Genomic DNA, 17,780 nt, shown 5'->3' with positions numbered 1-17,780 from the left:
CGCAGAGGCATAGCGCTGTCGGTTCCCCGACTCTCCGATCCAAAGGTCTTTTTGGCCGATCTTAACGTCGTAGTTCAAGTGTCGGAAATAATACGTTCTACATCATTATCACCATGTCTACAACTCGTCTATACCACATGGCCCGCGGTCTACCGGGCCCCCGGCTGCTCGGAAGTCTTCGCCTCCAAGTCCCACCGCGATACTGCCAGTATTCCACTTCGGGGCATATGCCGAAGATCGCTCAACCATCGTTATGGCACTCCATGATCCCCAAGTTCATTCGAAATCGGCGCGTCAAAGCGGAAACTTCCCCCACTAAACGGAAAGAATGGAATCCGGCTAGTTTCTACATCGTCATATTCATCTTGATCGGGTCGCAAGCCATTCGAATGATTGCTTTGAAGAACGAATATAATGCATATACTCGATCGACCGATGCAAAGATTCGACTTCTACGGGAGGTGATTGAGAAAGTACAACGAGGGGAGAAGGTGGATGTAGAGAAACTGCTCGGCACCGGAGATGAGGCAAAGGAGAGAGAATGGGAAGAAGGTGCGGATTTCTGGCCGCTTCATACATGGCTTTTATGAGGACTAACAACTCTGTCGTCCCACAGTTCTTCGCGAGATCGAGGAGGAAGATTCTCTCTGGCATCGGAAGAACTCAGGCTCGGAATCCAATCGTCCAGTGACGCCTGAGCAAGAGCAGAAACAGCAGGTGGAGAAGTCTCGATCTAAGGATCCCGTTGTTCCTGCTGAAGGGGTGTCAACCCAGGAGCCACCAAAGGATGGAGCCGCAAGACGCAAATTGAACTTCTTCTAGCCAAGTTGAGTGTGCGGACCTTCCACACCGACCCAATAACTCATTCCCTCCCATTATGAGTTCCGGTCCTTCAATGAGTCGAGTCCGTTTCCATGAAGCTTCGCGGCGACGCTCATGAGACGACACGGAGCTTTGCTGAGTCTTTTCAACCTAAAACTTTCGGGTTCGTGCCATCTCCTTTGTTCTTACATCTTTGTCTGACCGGGACTTAGAATTTGGAACTCGGCCGATCCGACTTACGGATCCCATTTTTTTGTTGATCCCAGTCGGAGTTACTCCTCCACTTATCTTCTTCCTTGATACCCAGATATTTTCAAGGCCACAGCGGCTTGCATAGACTTGTATATCATTGATTTGTCCTGTACATACGTTGTCTTATGTGTATGAATGTATGTTTGCCATCTTTCTTATACTCCGCCTCCTAGCCGACGTCTGGTTCGTGCGCAGCTTAAATTTACTTTCCTATTTAATCCAAGTTTGATCTCATGAGCTGCACAAGTTTGTCTTGCATGTCGCAGAAAATATTGATTGCCTGCAGTGGTGTCAGTCATCCAGTCTTCCCCATGTTGTGTCATACTTCAGCCAAACTTGCCTGTGTAAGTTTCTCTTCACTTGCTCCATGCAAGTCCCGGGTGAAGGCAATCCTGTAAGCGGATTCGTCGTTAACAAATGACTGTTGTGCCACAGAGATTGCTGGTGGAACATCAGAGTCAAAGAGAGACTCCATTTGAGGTGCAGAGCTGGGTTGCGAAAGCTGTTTCAGGAGGTCTGGCGCGATTGTGATATGATCAACTCCTGCCAGGGCATATATCTCGTTTGTGGATGTCAAGCTGGCTGGCAAGACCTTTGTTTTTGCATTGATGGATTTATAATGCTTCTGGATTGCAACACAGAGAGGCAAGAGCTTGTTTGGGTCCGTGAATCTGGCGACCTGTCAGTGCAACCTTGCTCGGAACAAGTCAAGCAATTCGCTAAAGATGTCGTGCTCACCCTGGTTCGAAGTGGACTTTCAATTGATTGACATAAGGGGCTATATACGTGCACCCAACCTCCGCCGCTAAGATGGCCTGGGACATTGTGAAGAGCGTCGTGGCTAGCGTTCGCACACCGGCCATCTCAAGAGCTCGGCAAGCCATCATGCCCTCCCACGTACTCGGAATTTTGATGCAGACACGAGATTGCTCAAAACCTGGTTGCAGGTGTTGGAAGAGCTGGATAATTCCTGTGGCAGAAATGCTTCGTTAGCGGAATTCCGGCAGAGGAACTGTTGACATACTCAAAGCGTTCACAATTGTGCTTTCAGTGGAGTAAGAGTAGTAAGGGTTCGTCTGGACATGAACGTGTCCACGAATATGAGGAGCTATTTTCAAGGCTAATCTAACCATCTATGCAATCATTTGTCAGCTACTTAGCACTTCAGTACTATAGTAAAGCTGTGCCTACCGCAATCTCAACTGCCAGCTCCTCCAGCGTGAGGCCAGTGAATCTGGGCAAAAGATCATTGGCGTCTGAGATGGAATTGCGGATCAATCCGATGTGTTCTGGCTTCGACAGTTCGCCGTACGCAATAGCCTTCATTGCAGATTTTCCAAATCAGCTCATAGTCCTGATACTTTGTGAGACTGGACCACGACAAGTGCAACCCACCTGGTTCGAAGTACAGTCTTGGAACGGACCCAAGTCTCTGGCAACTGGTTATTTGTTAATAGACACTGAGTTAAGCATCTCACTGCAGTCTGATATATGTACCTTGTTCATCCATAGTGTCGCAGTCGACGATAGTTCTCCTGCGGAGAATGTCTAAGCCTGTTTGCATCGTAGCCATCTTGTTGATGTTCAATGGAAATAGAGAAGGATGCTAGGCTAGAGTAGGACGTTGAGAGTTTACGATGCCTTCAGGTCTGGGGAACCGAAATGGGGAGAAAGTCTGTTGAATATATATAGAAATAAGCTTCCCCTCATGGCAAACAACTCTCAACAACTAAGAACAAAGGAAACTTATCCGATCAACTCAGCTATCTTCCAAGTTTGCGCATGACTTCTGACCGAAGAACATCGCCTCAATAATGTCCGAACCTGTATCTATCGAGGGGGTTCGTCGCGCAAGCTTTAAACCGACTGGCCTACGAACATCGGTTGCTCCACAGAAAAAGTCGCGCAGCTTGCTGAAGAACCCCCAGCCAACTTGAGTAACCGGCGTAATGACATAATGTTGGACTGTTAGTTAAGTGAGTCTAGCCTCTAGACTATCTACCCGCGGGGTATCTTTTTACGGTTGAATGACTTAAGCCAAATAGTCTCCCTTTTCGGATATACATAAACCTTACTCAGTCCATCAATCCTCAGCACTGCAGCAGCTACAGACCCCAGAGATCCTTTCTTCGATGACAACAACTCATGAGAGTACCAGCGAAGCACTAGATAAACCATCCCGGTTGAGCAACTTTCTGTTCCCGTTGTGATCCCCTCCACAACGGTGGAGGCGTGACGAGGGCCCCGCATAGGATTTGTGCAGACAACCCAGGAAGAGACGGTGTCTACAGGCAGACAGTATCAGATACTTCATCACTAGGCCCATGACTGTACATAGAAAGTCGTGTACTCGTCCACGTCATATTGTAGATGAGAGTAAGCTCTGAGGGCTAACCACCGTTTCAGGATTTGCGTAGAAAGCGCAGGACAAAAGTAACAACCACGGATGACAAGAAAATCGCTCAACCACCAAGTAGCATCATTCGCGACGTTTGCTGGAACCCAACATGGAAGACGCTCAAGACCACGACTTTCTTTAGCCTTATCCGTCGGATAGCGGCCTGTCATCTCATCTACCTCATAGAACGGAGGAATATAAGCACCTAAAGATTGAAGGTCAGATGAACCAATCATGCTATGGAAATTTCCCAATTGGCGTTGAATAGGCACAATGACATGGAACAAATCCTGCGCTTGACTCGCGATGAGTCTGCAACTAGCACCTTGTCGACTTGAATCTGGTGTTTCTGCTAAGAGAGCCAACTAGATTGATCCCCGGCCAGAAGCTTTGTAAGTTGTGCCCAAGCCAGTACATATCCTGTAAATGATGTGCTGTTATAAACGCACGGCGGTTGATCTTCCCTAGTTTGGGCTTGATAATAGTGAGCAGAATCTAGAAGCCAGTTGGCTGATCTTTTGCTTAACGATCTTCATCTCGATATTTGGAAGCGTCCAAACGACCTTAGAGACAGGCATTCTGACGAAGGGAGCATGGGGCTCTAATGCCTTGGGGAGTTCATCATGCAACATCGGATCAGGTCATGACTGTATTTCAGCCAGATGCTTGCTCTGATCATCGGTTCTGAGAGCTGAGGGATACAGCGGCTAAAATACCTTAGACATATATGCTGAATTGACTTGGGAAGGTCTGCCAGTATCACTGCACGCTTACTGAGAATTGGCTTAAACTTTACAACTACGCGACAGTATTATGTAACCCTGATATGAAACCCGTTCGTCTCATGGGCAGAGAAGAATGGGCGATTAACGACGGGACGAACATCTCCTTCTCAGGTATCTCGTAAATAACCTCTGCGGTCGCGACAGAATGCCGAAACCTGTGAGATTTAGCCTGGCACGTCAACATCATTCCAGACGGTAGACGACGTGGGCTGAGACCCTTAAGAAGAAGAAGAAAAGGAAGAGAAGAGGATGAGAACATCGCACACAAAAGGGAAGCACGGAAACTACGAGCGGTGGTGGAATGGAAGAAGAATCTTCCGTGTGGTAATACGGTCGGAATGATTGGCTGGAATGGACGCAGTATGGCCGAATCCCGTGACTTGACGCTTGCCCGAGGTTGACTATCCCGTGATTCCGAACCGCTACGAGAAGGTCCGACCCTCAAGATCGAGAGGTTCTTCTAGACGACGACGACGACGACGGCCAGCGTCTTGCCTGGGTTAGATCATTTGCATTCTTGAATTGAGACCTTTGCTTCACTATGATCTCTCAGAAGGTTGCTCAGCAATCGCTGCGGCGGCGTATGTTCAGCCCATTATTTGGCTCGGTAGTCGAGGCTCACTAACCATCCCTGCAGTTGCCGTCCAGCAGCCCTATGCCATGCGGTGGTCTTTGATGAACTCTGCCTCTCCTGCCGCTGTTGCTATGGGAAGGAATGTACAGAAGAGGTGAGCCAGCCCACGCCGTCGCTGTTCATCTTGTGCTTTTCGGGTTGTTCCGCACCAATACCTCCGTCGGTTCATATTGGCGACATTGGCCGCTACGTCATGCGACACTCTGGTATACAGTTTCGAGGCATCAACGCGTTACAACAGAAGGAACATCATGGGAGTGGAATGGACGAATGCTGATGCGTATGACCAGACACGCTGCTTCCACCACATCCCAAGCCGACGCCTCCAAGATCCTCGCCCAACAGCGCTTGAACCGCCCCGTTTCCCCTCACCTCTCCATCTACCGTCCCCAGATCACCTGGATTGGCTCTAGCGCTCACCGTATCACCGGCGTTGCTCTTTCTGGCTCCTTGTACCTTTTCGCAACCGCATACCTCGCCGCGCCTCTGTTCGGTTGGCACCTCGAATCGGCGTCTATCGCTGCCGCTTTTGGCGCTCTACCCATTGCTGCCAAGGTTTTCATCAAGGGTACCGCAGCCTTCCCTTTCGTCTACCACTGCTTGAACGGCGTGCGTCACTTGGTCTGGGATCTTGGCCGTGGAATTTCCAACCAGCAGGTTATCAAGTCTGGCTGGACCGTGGTGGGCCTGACTGTGGTTAGCGCGCTCACTCTTGCTTTGCTGTGATTTTTGTTGTATTACATACCTTTGAGTTGTTGTTTTCTGAAAAATTGTTTTCCCATACAATATACTTTATACTGTTCAAATGACTACTGATATCTGAGACATTCTTTTGGTCTACTATCCCCTACATGCCTGCTACACCACTTGGGGGAACTTGAGGAAAATACCGATGTAGGATCTTTCAGAGATAAGCGATTCTGCTATGTGATGCCCGGACTGTGCTACCGTCAATGGGATCAACAGGCTCTGATCATTAGAAACTTGGTGATGTACTCGACGGCCGACTAATTTGAATACAGGTCATGGCGTCCATGGTGCTCAGAACGGTATGGAATTATAACCTGCAGTGTCTATTTTCCTCTCTGATCAACGCTCCTCAAGAAACAATCTATGGAAAGCGCACATCATCGTGCAAGTCTAAGTTAAAATAGGGATCCTTCCAAATGCATTCTCGCACAACCTTCTTCGTTTCCGCTCATGGGATCATGATGAATTGCTTCGGAAATTCTTGAGATCATGTCAGCCTTTGCCGTTCGAGCTAATACTTATCTCCTTTGCATGGAAAGCTACGAAAGGAATTTCGAGGCCTGGTTGGCTTACCTATTGTTGTATATCATCTCAGACTAAGGTCGACAGCCAAGCCAACTCACGAACTCACGCAGGGCTTGGAGGAGGATTGGGCGGAAATGGTCTCGGTGATGGTGGATCTTGGACAGAAAAGCTGCCTATCGAGTACTTCGCAGCGCTCTCATGATTATTCTGGAAGCCCCATTTCGCGAAAGGGTCGGAATTCGCAAGGAGGGTGTTACCGGGGTTCTGCTGAACCGCCATCTTTGAGGACGATTAGGGATCTCCGCTTGGCTGTGTGAAGCTTGGAGTAGGCAACAGGAAGCTATTGGCGGGACGCGACTGAGGAGGAAGGTCTTTCTCACGGCTTATGTTCTGTGAAGACTTCCTGCTACTGGACTTGGGCCCAGTAGAGAATTGCTGAAGCTCATCATCGGTAACCAGGCCAGTCTCGCTTTTTAATACTTCATACTGCTGCGGCCATTGACGGCTACGAATGTGTTCTCCTTACCAGGTTAGGTCGTACACCGCCATCTCGCTGGTTATCCGACTTACGGGAAGAGGCCGCTTGGATCTGACACTTCGGAAGTTCTACTGAATATGTACGTGCTTCCTTCATCTGAGCTTGGGACCTAGAAGTTTCCTCATTCATCTCTGCAAGGGCCCGAGGGAGACCAATTTGCTAGGCAGCTTGTCCACATTCCATCTTCTTCGTGCCTCATAACTTCCGCTGGCGAGCAACTGCAGAGCTTGGGCACTACCCGAAGATGCTCAACGACATTACATATGTCAAAGCGCACCCTTGCTGCCCCGGACCATGGCAACCCCAGGGTGCAGATCCCGACTTGGTAGTGACACCGGCGGATTTGGGGATATTGATCGTCGCGGCTTGTTGCAGTAACGCATTTTGAGCTGAACGTTATCAATCAGATCAACACCGATACTCTAATTGAACAAGCTGGGGTGATGGAATTGCTTCTGGAAGCACCATACCCCGATGAAGAGGTCTCCCTATCCAGATGTCTGAGCAGGTCCGAGATCGGTCACTCTGCTTGGCTGAAGAATACTAGGATCTACTTTACTCCGCAAGAGAACGTAGAGTCAGTGCACCCCTGCCAGTATCAATCATTAGGGATTTAGCGTCTGAGGCAGAAAATCCACTTGCGGGGCCTTCCTTTTCGACAAGAACCGGTCATTAGCATCAAGACCTTGACGATCGCGATATCTCGCTGTCTTGCTCTGGAGCAAGCTAAGAATGACAACTTCCCCAGTGGATTGCCTGGAAAAATGGCGGTGTTTTCGGGGGTACGAATGACTCATCTGCGCGACTCAAAACACATGAATCAAAGCATGATCACTCCATTTAAGCACGTGGACAGTCTCCATTCTCCCTGGGGTCACACCCGTCAGAAACAAATATCAGCAAAAGCCGGCGAGGAAATGGGCTCACGATCAAGCAGTCTGTGTTTAATAACAAGCGACGAGTAGTATCATCGCCTTCACTGAAGCCATTTTACAATTATAGCTCGCGCATCGGTCTGGTAGCAATATAGCTGGCTGAATGATGGCTGGAGGAACTGCCCTCAAGGTGAGGCTTCGTCGCACAGCGTTGGTATGGGAAGACTGGGTGCCGGGTTCTCTACTCTTCAGCAACCCGCTGGGAGGAGGACCACCTACAGGAGGATATCTCCTAGCCCGGTCGATGGGTGCCGCGGATTACCTTACCTTCTGCAAGCTAACCCACCAGAAACCACGACATGCTCTAGCTCATTTATCAAGCTGAATGGTTTTAAGCTTATTCTGGCTTTGCAGTGTGACCAAGCAAATGTTGTTCTATTAAAGCGTTTAATTCCCGGGTGGCTGCGAGTCAGCTTCCGAAGGTCCTGCTTGACTTCTGAGTGCAGTGTGACCTGGATCAGACGCGCCGGGTAATTTGGAGTGCTTACCTGGGTACTCCTTGTCCGTTGAGTGCTTACCGCTCTTTCACCCTACATTGACGCCGTCTATTCGCGATACTTCCCATTATGAGGTCTTCACTATTTGATACCTAGCAGCGGAAGCTTTGCAAGCAGAATCTGGCTTACAGTGAGACTCTTAAGTCTGGAATAGTCATCATATGGAGCTAGACTTCCAGAGTCAATCTTATTCTCGCAAGTTAGATATTTTGGGTTAAGTCATCTTTGTCAACGACGAGCCAAAGCATCTCACAGGGGAGAACAATAACTTTGCCTTGTGAAGAGATCCATTGAATGTATAAGATGAGATTGAACACAAAGTTTTGACACATACGCAACCCTGTTGAAGCAGGACACAACGTTTGATATTGGACCCTCAGAGTCTAGTGAAGGATCTCTTCGGCGGTTTTTTTGCTGTCCTGATCAAGGGAGTACCTTCAAGCCCCTCACTAATGTCGCGATGAGCGATAAGAGTAGGAAGGCGCAACCACAGACTCATCTTCTGAGATGCCAGTACCCTTTGACTGAAGGTGCGACGTACATCTTGTGGACCGCCGCTTCGCTGTCGAACCAGCATAGGTTCTCATTTACGATCGCGCTTGTGTCAGAGGAAGCTGCGCAAAATCCGTGAGTTCGTGCCCAACTGCATCATTTCATATCTCCGTAACAGTAGTTGAAAGCGAATAATGCGAGTGCAACAAGGAAGTTGGGATAGCCTTGGGTGGTTTGACTGGAGGTCCCGACAACTATTTACTGTACTTACCCGCGCTATCCCTTTCGGGACTAGCGCCATATCTCCGAATTCTTCCATCTGCAACTCCGACTCTTGCTGGATTATCGCTACAAAAAAAGAACCGGACAGGTGGATTGACACGGTTTACAGTTTCCACAGCCCGGAGACTTCATTTTACAAAGACAATGGCATCTTTGACATCCGCCCGAGCGGCCAGGACCGCTCTTTGCTCTGCATGTCGCTTCGCTTATCCCAGCACGACCGTTGGACCTGCTACAGTCATCGCCAGGCGCGGACTGTCGACAGCAACCGAGCAAGCACCAGCCGACATTGCCGATAAGCCGCGATGGTCCTATACCCCTCCAAGCGCAAAGGCTCCCTTCAGTCTGCGATTCGACTCCAAGAGACGGGAGTTTCCCGTCAATTCAGACCCGAAAATTCTCGACCAGTTCTACATTCGCATGCTGGGCGCCGATGGCGACAAGGTTCTCTCGGAGGAGGTAAAGTGGCTGGCTGTGACACATAAGAGCTTCGATCAAGGACGGAGAGGCTTTAACGATCGCTTGGCCTTTCTAGGTGCGCATACTGGATTCCCATGCGTCGGATGAGACGGTAGTTCGCAGGAGACTAATTCTGCTGTTGCAATAGGGAAACGGATCGTTCAATTACAGGCATCTCTGGCTTTAGTGCAGAACCCCGGAAATGCCAGCAGCTCTACCACTCCAGATTCCTTCGGTCGCGAACCCTTTGCCCACCCGGCCCTCGAAGGCCTGAAGAACCTCTCACCTAGCACGAAGAGCTTCCTCACAAGCAAGCCGAAGCTCGCAGAGCTCGCCCAGAAGTACGAGTTACAGAAGGTCCTGAGGTGGAGTCCTCGAAAGGTTAGATTGGTGTCCTCTTACAGTTTTTGCTCATCCTCGCCCTTCCCAGTAATTGACCGCGTACCTGCTGACACGGGTTATTTCTCCCAGCCGAACAACCTCGCCAGCTCTGGAATGGAGCTTGTGCTTGCCCATACCATGTATGCAATTATCGGTGCTATTGCCCTCGAGAAGGGCGGACACGTCGCCAACAAGGTGGCAAGAGAACGGGTATTAGAACCTTTGGGTCTTAAGACAACAGCTTAAAATCGGGATTTCGTTACTGGGAAATGGCCGCAGGAGCATTATCAGGGCGTTGTTTCCATTTGTTTTCCTTTCTGTCTCCGTCTCGGATGTTCCTTGTATGTGTTGGGAGCTCTTTTCTTCGACCGTATATGTACTTTTATTATGACTTGTGCTATATCACTCCAAATACCAGAGCTCTTCGTTCCCGAATATACTTCGTTATACGAAAGGCCCCAGGAAACCATCAAGATCAATTTAAACACAAGGAATGTACGGTTCCTCTGACACCGCCCGAGCAACAGTAAGTAAAATACCCGGCCAGTTCTTATGGAACCCTCATTACGATTTTAGTCTTCGCACCTCTGTATCGCAAGTCAACCATGGAGGCCTGCAGACCATTGTGAACAGAATGTTACAATGGCCACAGAAATCACACGAAGCAATTTGTGCTGCCTTGCACTGTCTATTGGGAGCGTAGAGAAGAAAAAAGGAAAAGAGAAGAGAGAAAATCCAAAGAAGCGAAATATAAACCCTGTCCCCGGGAGGGCCGCTAACCTTCTTCGGGACTTGGCGTGGGGCTGAGATTTGGGTTCCTGAAAATCAAGGTGTTAACGGGCTGGACTGCGACCCCAAATGGGCATCATCTTTGTCCTGCATCGACCTCCTGGCCTCGCTTTCCCCTCGAATAGTGCCATCACCGGGTTCCTTGTTCTGCTTGGCTGGTCGGTTATAGCTCCAGCTTTTTAACAGCGTACTCTTGCCGAATCTTGACCCTTGAGAGCAGAATGTGGCATATTGGACTTGCTGGCCTATTCAGTTGAAACCCGCTCCCACTGATTCCCTGACACAATCGGCATCCATACTATCGCCCTAACTACCACCCTCTCTACCTGCACAATGGCGTCCGCTGTATTCTTCTTGGACCTGAAGGGCAAGGTGAGCAATGCGCCTTAGTATCCTTATTTCTCGACAGCCTGGAACGCGCAAACTGACCGCTCGAGTAGACCCTTTTAGCCCGCAACTACCGTGGAGATATTCCCATGTCCGCAGTCGAGAAATTCCCCATCCTCCTTAACGAAGCCGAAGAAGAAAGCTCCGCCGTCCCTCCCTGTTTCTCCCATGAAGGAATCAATGTACGTTGAGACTCCTGCGAACCTGCACTGCCTGACCTTCGGAGCTTTCCCGCTCCCCGCAACACACCTTCTCCCCTATTCGAACCAGCGACTTGAGCTGGAGGACATACAGGGAGTGTCGGATATTGCTGTGTTATTTCTCTGTGATTGTCAAGTAAAAAAGTTGCTGAGACATGGTGGCTTCGCTCTAGTACCTCTACATTCGTCACAGCAATCTCTACATCCTCGCCCTAACCAAGAGAAATACCAATGCCACCGAGATCCTCCTCTTCCTCCACAAGATCGTGGAAGTCTTTACAGAATATTTCAAAGTCCTGGAGGAAGAGAGTATTCGCGACAACTTCGTCATCATTTACGAGCTGCTGGACGAGATGATGGACTTTGGCTACCCTCAGACAACAGAGAGCAAGATCTTGCAAGAGTGAGTGGCTGTGGCCAGCAGTTGTGGATTTGCGCAGGACCAGAGACTGATTATATGTCTTTCCTCACCCCAGATATATTACACAAGAGTCACACAAGCTTGAGATCCAAGCCCGACCACCTATCGCCGTCACAAATGCGGTCTCCTGGCGAAGCGAGGGCATTCGCTATCGCAAGAACGAAGTCTTCCTCGATGTTGTTGAATCTCTCAATCTCCTGGTATCGGCGTCCGGAAACGTCTTGCGATCGGAGATCCTGGGTGCTATCAAGATGAAGTGTTACCTGAGTGGTATGCCGGAGCTGCGGTTAGGCCTTAACGACAAGGTTATGTTCGAAACGACTGGCCGCGCTACACGAGGCAAGGCGGTCGAAATGGAGGATGTCAAATTCCATCAGTGCGTCCGACTTTCCAGATTCGAGAACGACCGGACTATCAGCTTTATTCCGCCGGACGGAGAGTTTGAACTTATGAGCTACCGTCTCAACACGCAGGTCAAGCCTCTAATCTGGGTAGAGTGTCTGGTCGAATCACATTCGGGCTCCCGAATGGAATATATGTTGAAGGTAAGCGTCTCCCTCAGTCAAGAAGCCCTATAGTAGCATTGGACTGACTCCCTTCGAAAGGCCAAAGCACAATTCAAGCGTCGCAGCACTGCGAACAATGTAGAAATCCTTGTCCCCGTGCCAGAAGACGCAGACTCTCCCCGGTTCCGCACCAATATCGGAAGCGTCCACTACGCGCCCGAAAAGTCGGCGATCATCTGGAAGATCAAGCAGTTCGGTGGAGGGAAGGAGTTCCTCATGCGCGCCGAACTCGGCCTGCCGTCCGTCAAGGGCGACGACGAGCACGGCGGAGGCATGACCGGAGGCTTCGGAGGCAGCATGGGCGGCACCGGGCAAGGCAAAGCCAAGCGACCCATCAACGTCAAGTTTGAAATTCCCTACTTCACCACTAGTGGTATCCAAGTGCGGTACCTGAAGATCACAGAGCCCAAGGTATGTCCAGTTGATTCCGCACCTTATTGGAGATCAAATGCTGATCTGATCTTCTGTTGCAGTTGCAATACCCCTCCCTTCCTTGGGTTCGATACATTACGCAGTCTGGCGATATCGCTGTCCGTATGCCCGATGTACAATGATTTGAAGCCGCCGTGTTAGCTCAAATAGACATTTTTCTTTCTTTTCTGTCCCAGGCCAAAGGTGTCAAGTGGCAGGTAGAGCCTGTCTCCCAGTGTACAGCTCCTGCACCCTCAATAATGACTATACTCCGAACTATTTTATTTTACCCACCTCTAAAGCAGCAGGGGTCAAATGACGCTCAAGCCTATTTGAGCAGGAGCTCGCATGATCGTATGCTGAGCATTCGACTGGTTCCATCTGGAGGCTAAAGAGAAAAGTTGTACCAATATGCAAATAATGTCCGACGATAGATGTGATTTAAATTCGACGAACATTGGCAATTGTCCTTACGAAAGAAATGCCACGATTTGGGTATCTTGTACAGAAAAGAAAACGCATCACTCTCAACCGGAACGCCGTCATCCCAGTACTTTTGGGCATACCAGGTGTAGCTGTATTGTTCACACCGCAGCGCATAGGTCGGAGCCAGATTTGGCCAGATCACCGATTTCCGTAGCAGAAAACTACATACCTACTCTGGCTGTCTGTGGCTTGAGCGTGCTAGCTCAAGCAGTGACACCATTGGCCATCCTCGCTTCTGGAGAGTCCGATGCTGGGAGTGGGAACCCATCCCCGTAGCCTGCCGCCGCGGCCTTGGAGAAGCCTTCTCGGGCCAACATGGTATTCAGGACGGCACAGTTGTACGCTGCTTCGCCTGGCGGGACAACCATAAAGATATATGTATTGTCGGTGAAGCGGCCGAGAAAGACGTTGAACTGCGGGGTCTTGGTGTGCATGACCAGAAAACCGGCTGTGGCTGGTGTCGTGTGCGTATTGCGGGCAGCGCAGTGCTTGAAAGCCTTCATGATATTTGAGAGACGCTCGTGCCGATCATAGATGGGATTCATGTCACCAATCTCGGATGAGACAGAGGTCACGGTCAGGAAAGTCGAGCGCTCGAAGAGGATCACCTCCTCCGCATCGATTCTCTTCGCGAACGCGGTGAGGAACCGTTCGATGACGGTCAGGTTCGGGATGAGCTTGTGGACGATCCCTGCCCATGCCTTGTAAAGTGACTGGTCCCAGATGCTGCTTCCAAAGGTATCAATTGCGAACTGTTCCGAGCGGCTCCGGATCAGCGCCGAGCGTTCCTCGTAGATTCGCTGGCGGTGCTCGGCCTGGATGAGGTCCATCTTGTGTACTAGGCAGAAAACGTGTGCGTTGGGACTGTACTCTTTCAGGGCACCGATGATGGCATTGTATGTGTCGAGGTCGCGTTCGACCTCCCGCGATTCAATGTCGAACACATAGATCAGGACCGCGACGTCGGAGAAGATATTCCCTCGCTGCGAGGCGAGATAGGTCTCCATGAATGCATCTTGCCTGTTGCCCAGTTGACGTGCGCATTAGCCACCAGGCCAACTTCTAAGAAGGACTCGGAAAGACAGCAAACTCACCCTCCACAATCCCAGAGATTCAGCGTGAGATTCCCCATGAACTTGACATGGCTGTGCTCCACGTCAATGGTAGCCCCGAGCCGTCGTACATCCTTCGCGACATAGTTGCTGAAGATGATGGAACGCATAGACGACTTCCCCGAACCACTCTTCCCCATCAAAAGCACCTTTCTCTTCTTCTTGCGTTGATCCATTCTCGATTCTTGGACTGTTCCGCTGCGCTGCCCTAGGTTGATACCAGTACCCGCAATTCACGGGTATCGAGCTTGCTTGAAGAATGGGAAAGGCGGCGCTATCGGGTGGAGTGCAAGTTCTGCAGGTCCCTCCTATACATATGTGCGAATGGACTTTGCGTACAGAGTACGGGATGAACGAGACAATGGGTCTTGGGATTATTGGCTGATGGAGATGGGGGGATGACCAGCCTCCGTCATTGCATCGGCGTCATTTCGTTTGGGTCAACGATGATCCGAATTGGTCACGTGCACTGAATTACAGAGGACGCATAAGGTACAGTCTGCCTTCCTCGGGGCTTTACCGCTAGCTTTCTCGATCAGAGAGAAATACTTTGCTCCATTGAATCATTGAATTGGATTACAATCACTAGTGGAGTGATGTAGATTCCCACCTACACAATCCACCTGCGCAGAATGCTCATCCAGGTGCGAGAGCAGGAAACCCTGGTGAATTCAAAGACAGTCTGATGATGTCCTTGGGTCTCTGAACATCTCAAGAATTCCGAGCGCCTAACTGCTCATTGCAATGGTTCTTGAAGCATCCAATCAGTTTCAATATGAAGATGGAGTAGGAAAACCAGGCAAGGGCCGTAACATCGTCAGTGCTTTTACCCATGTCCACCATGAAAACAAAGAGTACACAGAACATAGTCATAACATGGTCAGAAATGTATCTAGACGAGAAGTAGAAATATATATAGGTAAGGTAGCTTCACCGAAGCTAATACGCACATAACAAAGCGCGTATACACAAACAAGTCAGGGGGATAGAAGACGTATAGCATCTGGTCAGGTCATCAAGAAGTCGTCAAGGCTACGCAAGTCATCAGGTGTGGAGACTAGAAGCTGGCGGGTGTGGGAAGGGTCGCAAATGCATGCTTGTGCTCAGAACACCGTTCCATCGGAGAGAATCATAATTGGAGGTTCTTTGGTGTTTGGTCGGGAGACCTCGGCTATTTCACGGCCGCCCTGTACAGGAATCATTAGAAAAACAATTGCGAGCGGAAACCCCAACGTCAAGATAGCGTACCTTCCATGAGCCAGCTTCGAGCATCTGTGCAAGAGTCAATTGTTCCTCGCCTCTCAGTCCCAGTTGATTGTTCACTTCCATGAGAAGGTCGTCCAAGAATCCAACCGTAACGGCACGCCATTCAACCACCACATCATCATCGGCCGCGAAAAGTGGGACTACCTCCACGTTTGGCTGGCCCTTGATCTGAGCGTTCTGTTTGTATGCTGCGATGCCGCGCTGCAAGTCGGCATCTTTAAGAGCTAACAACCCCATGTCAATGAGGAGGCCGCCATTTCGATATTCAGGTAGTCCAGTTAGGAGGTCGCTGCCAGCGATGTGGATGTTTAGTAACTTTGCCATGGGTACCATGATTGAGTAGCAAAGCCATTGCGTAAGCTTGTGGAAGGGTACGATGCTCTCCCAAGGTTGTGCCGGAGGAGACTGGGGCATGCTTGAGCAGACCCAAGCATCTCCGATAGAAACCCCATCAACTTGGGTTCTCGAAGGCGGCCAAATTGATGCGAATCCATCCATGAGGACTGTCCACAACGTGGTGATGGGAACAATGGGTACAGACGAGGCAAGCGTAGACGGATGAGAAAGCAAGTAGTCTAGACGCACAATGTTAGCAGATAATTCGCTCACGTATCTGATCAGCGGGAAAACTTACCAAGCATGTTCCCTGGCCGAGCGTCTACGCCAAAGAACTCCTGGTTGTTCAGGGCCTCAGACAGCCTCATCAGCAGTCCAGCGCGTCCTTCAAGCCCTGCCAGTTGATTATGTTCAGAATGCTGCATTCCTCTAGCCAATACCTCCACGGTGATCTTCTTCAGGCCCGCACCGTCGACCTGGCATGGTTCCGTGGGATCACTACTGAACAAGCCGCTCTTGAACATCTCCAGAGTGGCTACCGCTAATCCCTCGCTCCGAGAATAAACCTTGCCAGATTCTTTTGATTTGTACGACCACTTCGTGCCTGCACCAGCATCGAGAAGGACGGAGACAACGAAAAGATCAATCAGACGCCGTGTCCGTTCCTGCGCATCAATTGTGCTAGGCCAAGATTGAAGCAATTGATTCACACGGGGCCTCCCGCCAACGTCAAAATGCTGCCAGCGACCGTGGGGTGGAATGGACGCATAATCCGGCGCATAGTCTCTCTGAGGAAAGGTCAATGTTAGCTATAATCCAAGCACCAAAGGTTTAGAGGACCGAGAGAAGGCGCGTACTTTGATGATTGACACAATATAGGAAGCTGTTGCCTTGAATTTGGTCATATCGACATCGAAGTGATTCAATCTGTTCTTCTTTGCCTTGTCGAAAATGATGCGAGATCGCTCACGGACAGCATGGATGCTCCGAAGGTAAGCTGCAGGGTCCAATGCCGGATCTGGGGGCCTGGCAATTGGAAGCTCTGGGATCGAAGCTGGCAGCCCGCTTCCTTTGTATCCGGGGGACCTCAACGATGCATTCGAGGTGCGAGCACTGTTGACAGAAGCGAAAGAATCCTGCTCATCCTTATCGCTCTGAATGGAGTTCTTTGAGTCCTTGCGCTTGAAGAGACCCATGGCGAAGGGAGGTACACGGGGTTGATTGTCGATGGCCGATGAGGAACCCGGCAGTCGTCGTCTAGCGTCTCCAGAAAAGAGGGAGCGAACACTGGTGGAAAGGAATTAGACAGGAGAGTATCTAGAGATTGATTTTTGAGAAAGCAACAGGCGCAAGACAGATCGGCCAAGTTTCACTGAAGGAGAAAGGAGACAGTGCACATCGAAAAGATAATGATCTGCGGCCGATACCTGGAGACACGGAGGAAGCGTTTGTTTTGAGAGCTTGTCGCTGGTTTGGCTGAGAGTTGGTGGACGAGTTGCGCCCCCTCGCTGTTTTTCCCCCTGGGAACGAAAAATTTAATTTCTAAAAAGTAACAATAAATAAATAAATATTGTTAGTATCGGAATAGAGTTAATAATAATAATAATAATGAGATCAATTAAGGCACAGGAGAACCCAGGAAATATAAATCATAATAAATACGCAGTAAAAATGATAGTACTAGTAATAATCAAGCGGGGCGGGTGGGCGACTGGACCTTTTCTGAAAGAGAATTCAGCGTGATTAAGCGGACTCAGAGAACTTTAGGTACGATATTAATCATTTTATCTAGCACCATTCAGGACTAGCACTTGTGAGCGTGCAATCACCGTATTCGACCATGGGAGTTGGGGACTGGTGGAGAGCTTTGCAATTTTGCAAAAGAGCAAAGGGAGTAAGGCAGAAAGAAGAACTCAGGAGGCATCCAGCAGAGTTCAGCGAAGCTTAAGGTAGTGTTGTTGATGGTTAAACAGATCCTTTTCATTCATCCTTGTCACTTGACTTTCAACGGGAAGAGGGGTGTTTTTTCTGCCCCGCGTAAGACCCGAGTTAAAGG

At 49.8% G+C, this 17,780-nt stretch overlaps 7 protein-coding genes across 7 annotated transcripts; 4 read left to right on the top strand and 3 right to left on the bottom strand.

Annotated features, from left to right (window-relative positions):
- Positions 1-113: 113 nt before the first annotated feature.
- P174DRAFT_365696 (DUF5321 domain-containing protein) lies at positions 114-822 on the top strand (the record flags this gene model as incomplete). Its single annotated transcript, XM_024822071.1, has 2 exons — positions 114-552; positions 617-822. 2 exons carry the CDS (start codon positions 114-116, stop codon positions 820-822), a joined length of 645 nt encoding a protein of 214 aa, XP_024685831.1.
- A 356-nt stretch (positions 823-1,178) lies between these two features.
- On the bottom strand, positions 1,179-3,040 carry P174DRAFT_439044 (transaldolase family protein). The gene is made up of 7 exons (XM_024826693.1): positions 2,572-3,040; positions 2,470-2,513; positions 2,266-2,394; positions 2,099-2,207; positions 1,813-2,044; positions 1,415-1,745; positions 1,179-1,354 (listed from the first exon to the last, which is right to left on the bottom strand). The coding sequence occupies exons 1-7, from the start codon at positions 2,645-2,647 to the stop codon at positions 1,289-1,291; spliced, it is 987 nt and encodes a 328-aa protein (XP_024685830.1). The 5' UTR covers positions 2,648-3,040; the 3' UTR covers positions 1,179-1,288.
- Positions 3,041-4,798: 1,758 nt separating this feature from the next.
- On the top strand, positions 4,799-5,617 carry P174DRAFT_365229 (succinate dehydrogenase cytochrome b560 subunit; the record flags this gene model as incomplete). The annotated part of the gene is made up of 3 exons (XM_024822042.1): positions 4,799-4,838; positions 4,895-4,985; positions 5,182-5,617. 3 exons carry the CDS (start codon positions 4,799-4,801, stop codon positions 5,615-5,617), a joined length of 567 nt encoding a protein of 188 aa, XP_024685829.1.
- A 3,267-nt stretch (positions 5,618-8,884) lies between these two features.
- On the top strand, positions 8,885-10,213 carry P174DRAFT_439042 (mitochondrial 54S ribosomal protein mL57). The gene is made up of 3 exons (XM_024826692.1): positions 8,885-9,445; positions 9,518-9,750; positions 9,841-10,213. The coding sequence occupies exons 1-3, from the start codon at positions 9,055-9,057 to the stop codon at positions 9,994-9,996; spliced, it is 780 nt and encodes a 259-aa protein (XP_024685828.1). The 5' UTR covers positions 8,885-9,054; the 3' UTR covers positions 9,997-10,213.
- Positions 10,214-10,616: 403 nt separating this feature from the next.
- On the top strand, positions 10,617-12,997 carry P174DRAFT_439041 (AP-1 complex subunit mu). The gene is made up of 6 exons (XM_024826691.1): positions 10,617-10,911; positions 10,980-11,108; positions 11,300-11,529; positions 11,603-12,092; positions 12,153-12,524; positions 12,587-12,997. The coding sequence occupies exons 1-6, from the start codon at positions 10,873-10,875 to the stop codon at positions 12,665-12,667; spliced, it is 1,341 nt and encodes a 446-aa protein (XP_024685827.1). The 5' UTR covers positions 10,617-10,872; the 3' UTR covers positions 12,668-12,997.
- On the bottom strand, positions 12,728-14,520 carry P174DRAFT_439040 (Rag GTPase GTR1). Its single transcript, XM_024826690.1, has 2 exons — positions 14,105-14,520; positions 12,728-14,030 (listed from the first exon to the last, which is right to left on the bottom strand). The coding sequence occupies exons 1-2, from the start codon at positions 14,296-14,298 to the stop codon at positions 13,214-13,216; spliced, it is 1,011 nt and encodes a 336-aa protein (XP_024685826.1). The 5' UTR covers positions 14,299-14,520; the 3' UTR covers positions 12,728-13,213.
- Positions 14,521-15,225: 705 nt separating this feature from the next.
- On the bottom strand, positions 15,226-16,920 carry P174DRAFT_364061 (URC4/urg3 family protein; the record flags this gene model as incomplete). The annotated part of the gene is made up of 4 exons (XM_024821962.1): positions 15,226-15,309; positions 15,371-15,963; positions 16,023-16,512; positions 16,582-16,920. The coding sequence occupies 4 exons, from the start codon at positions 16,918-16,920 to the stop codon at positions 15,226-15,228; spliced, it is 1,506 nt and encodes a 501-aa protein (XP_024685825.1).
- Positions 16,921-17,780: the final 860 nt, after the last annotated feature.

Source organism: Aspergillus novofumigatus (genome assembly GCF_002847465.1).
Source record: "Aspergillus novofumigatus IBT 16806 chromosome Unknown P174scaffold_2, whole genome shotgun sequence".
NCBI lineage: Eukaryota > Fungi > Ascomycota > Eurotiomycetes > Eurotiales > Aspergillaceae > Aspergillus > Aspergillus novofumigatus.
The sequence above is the reverse complement of the archived record's forward strand: the minus strand, read 5'-3'. Positions and strand labels throughout refer to the sequence as shown.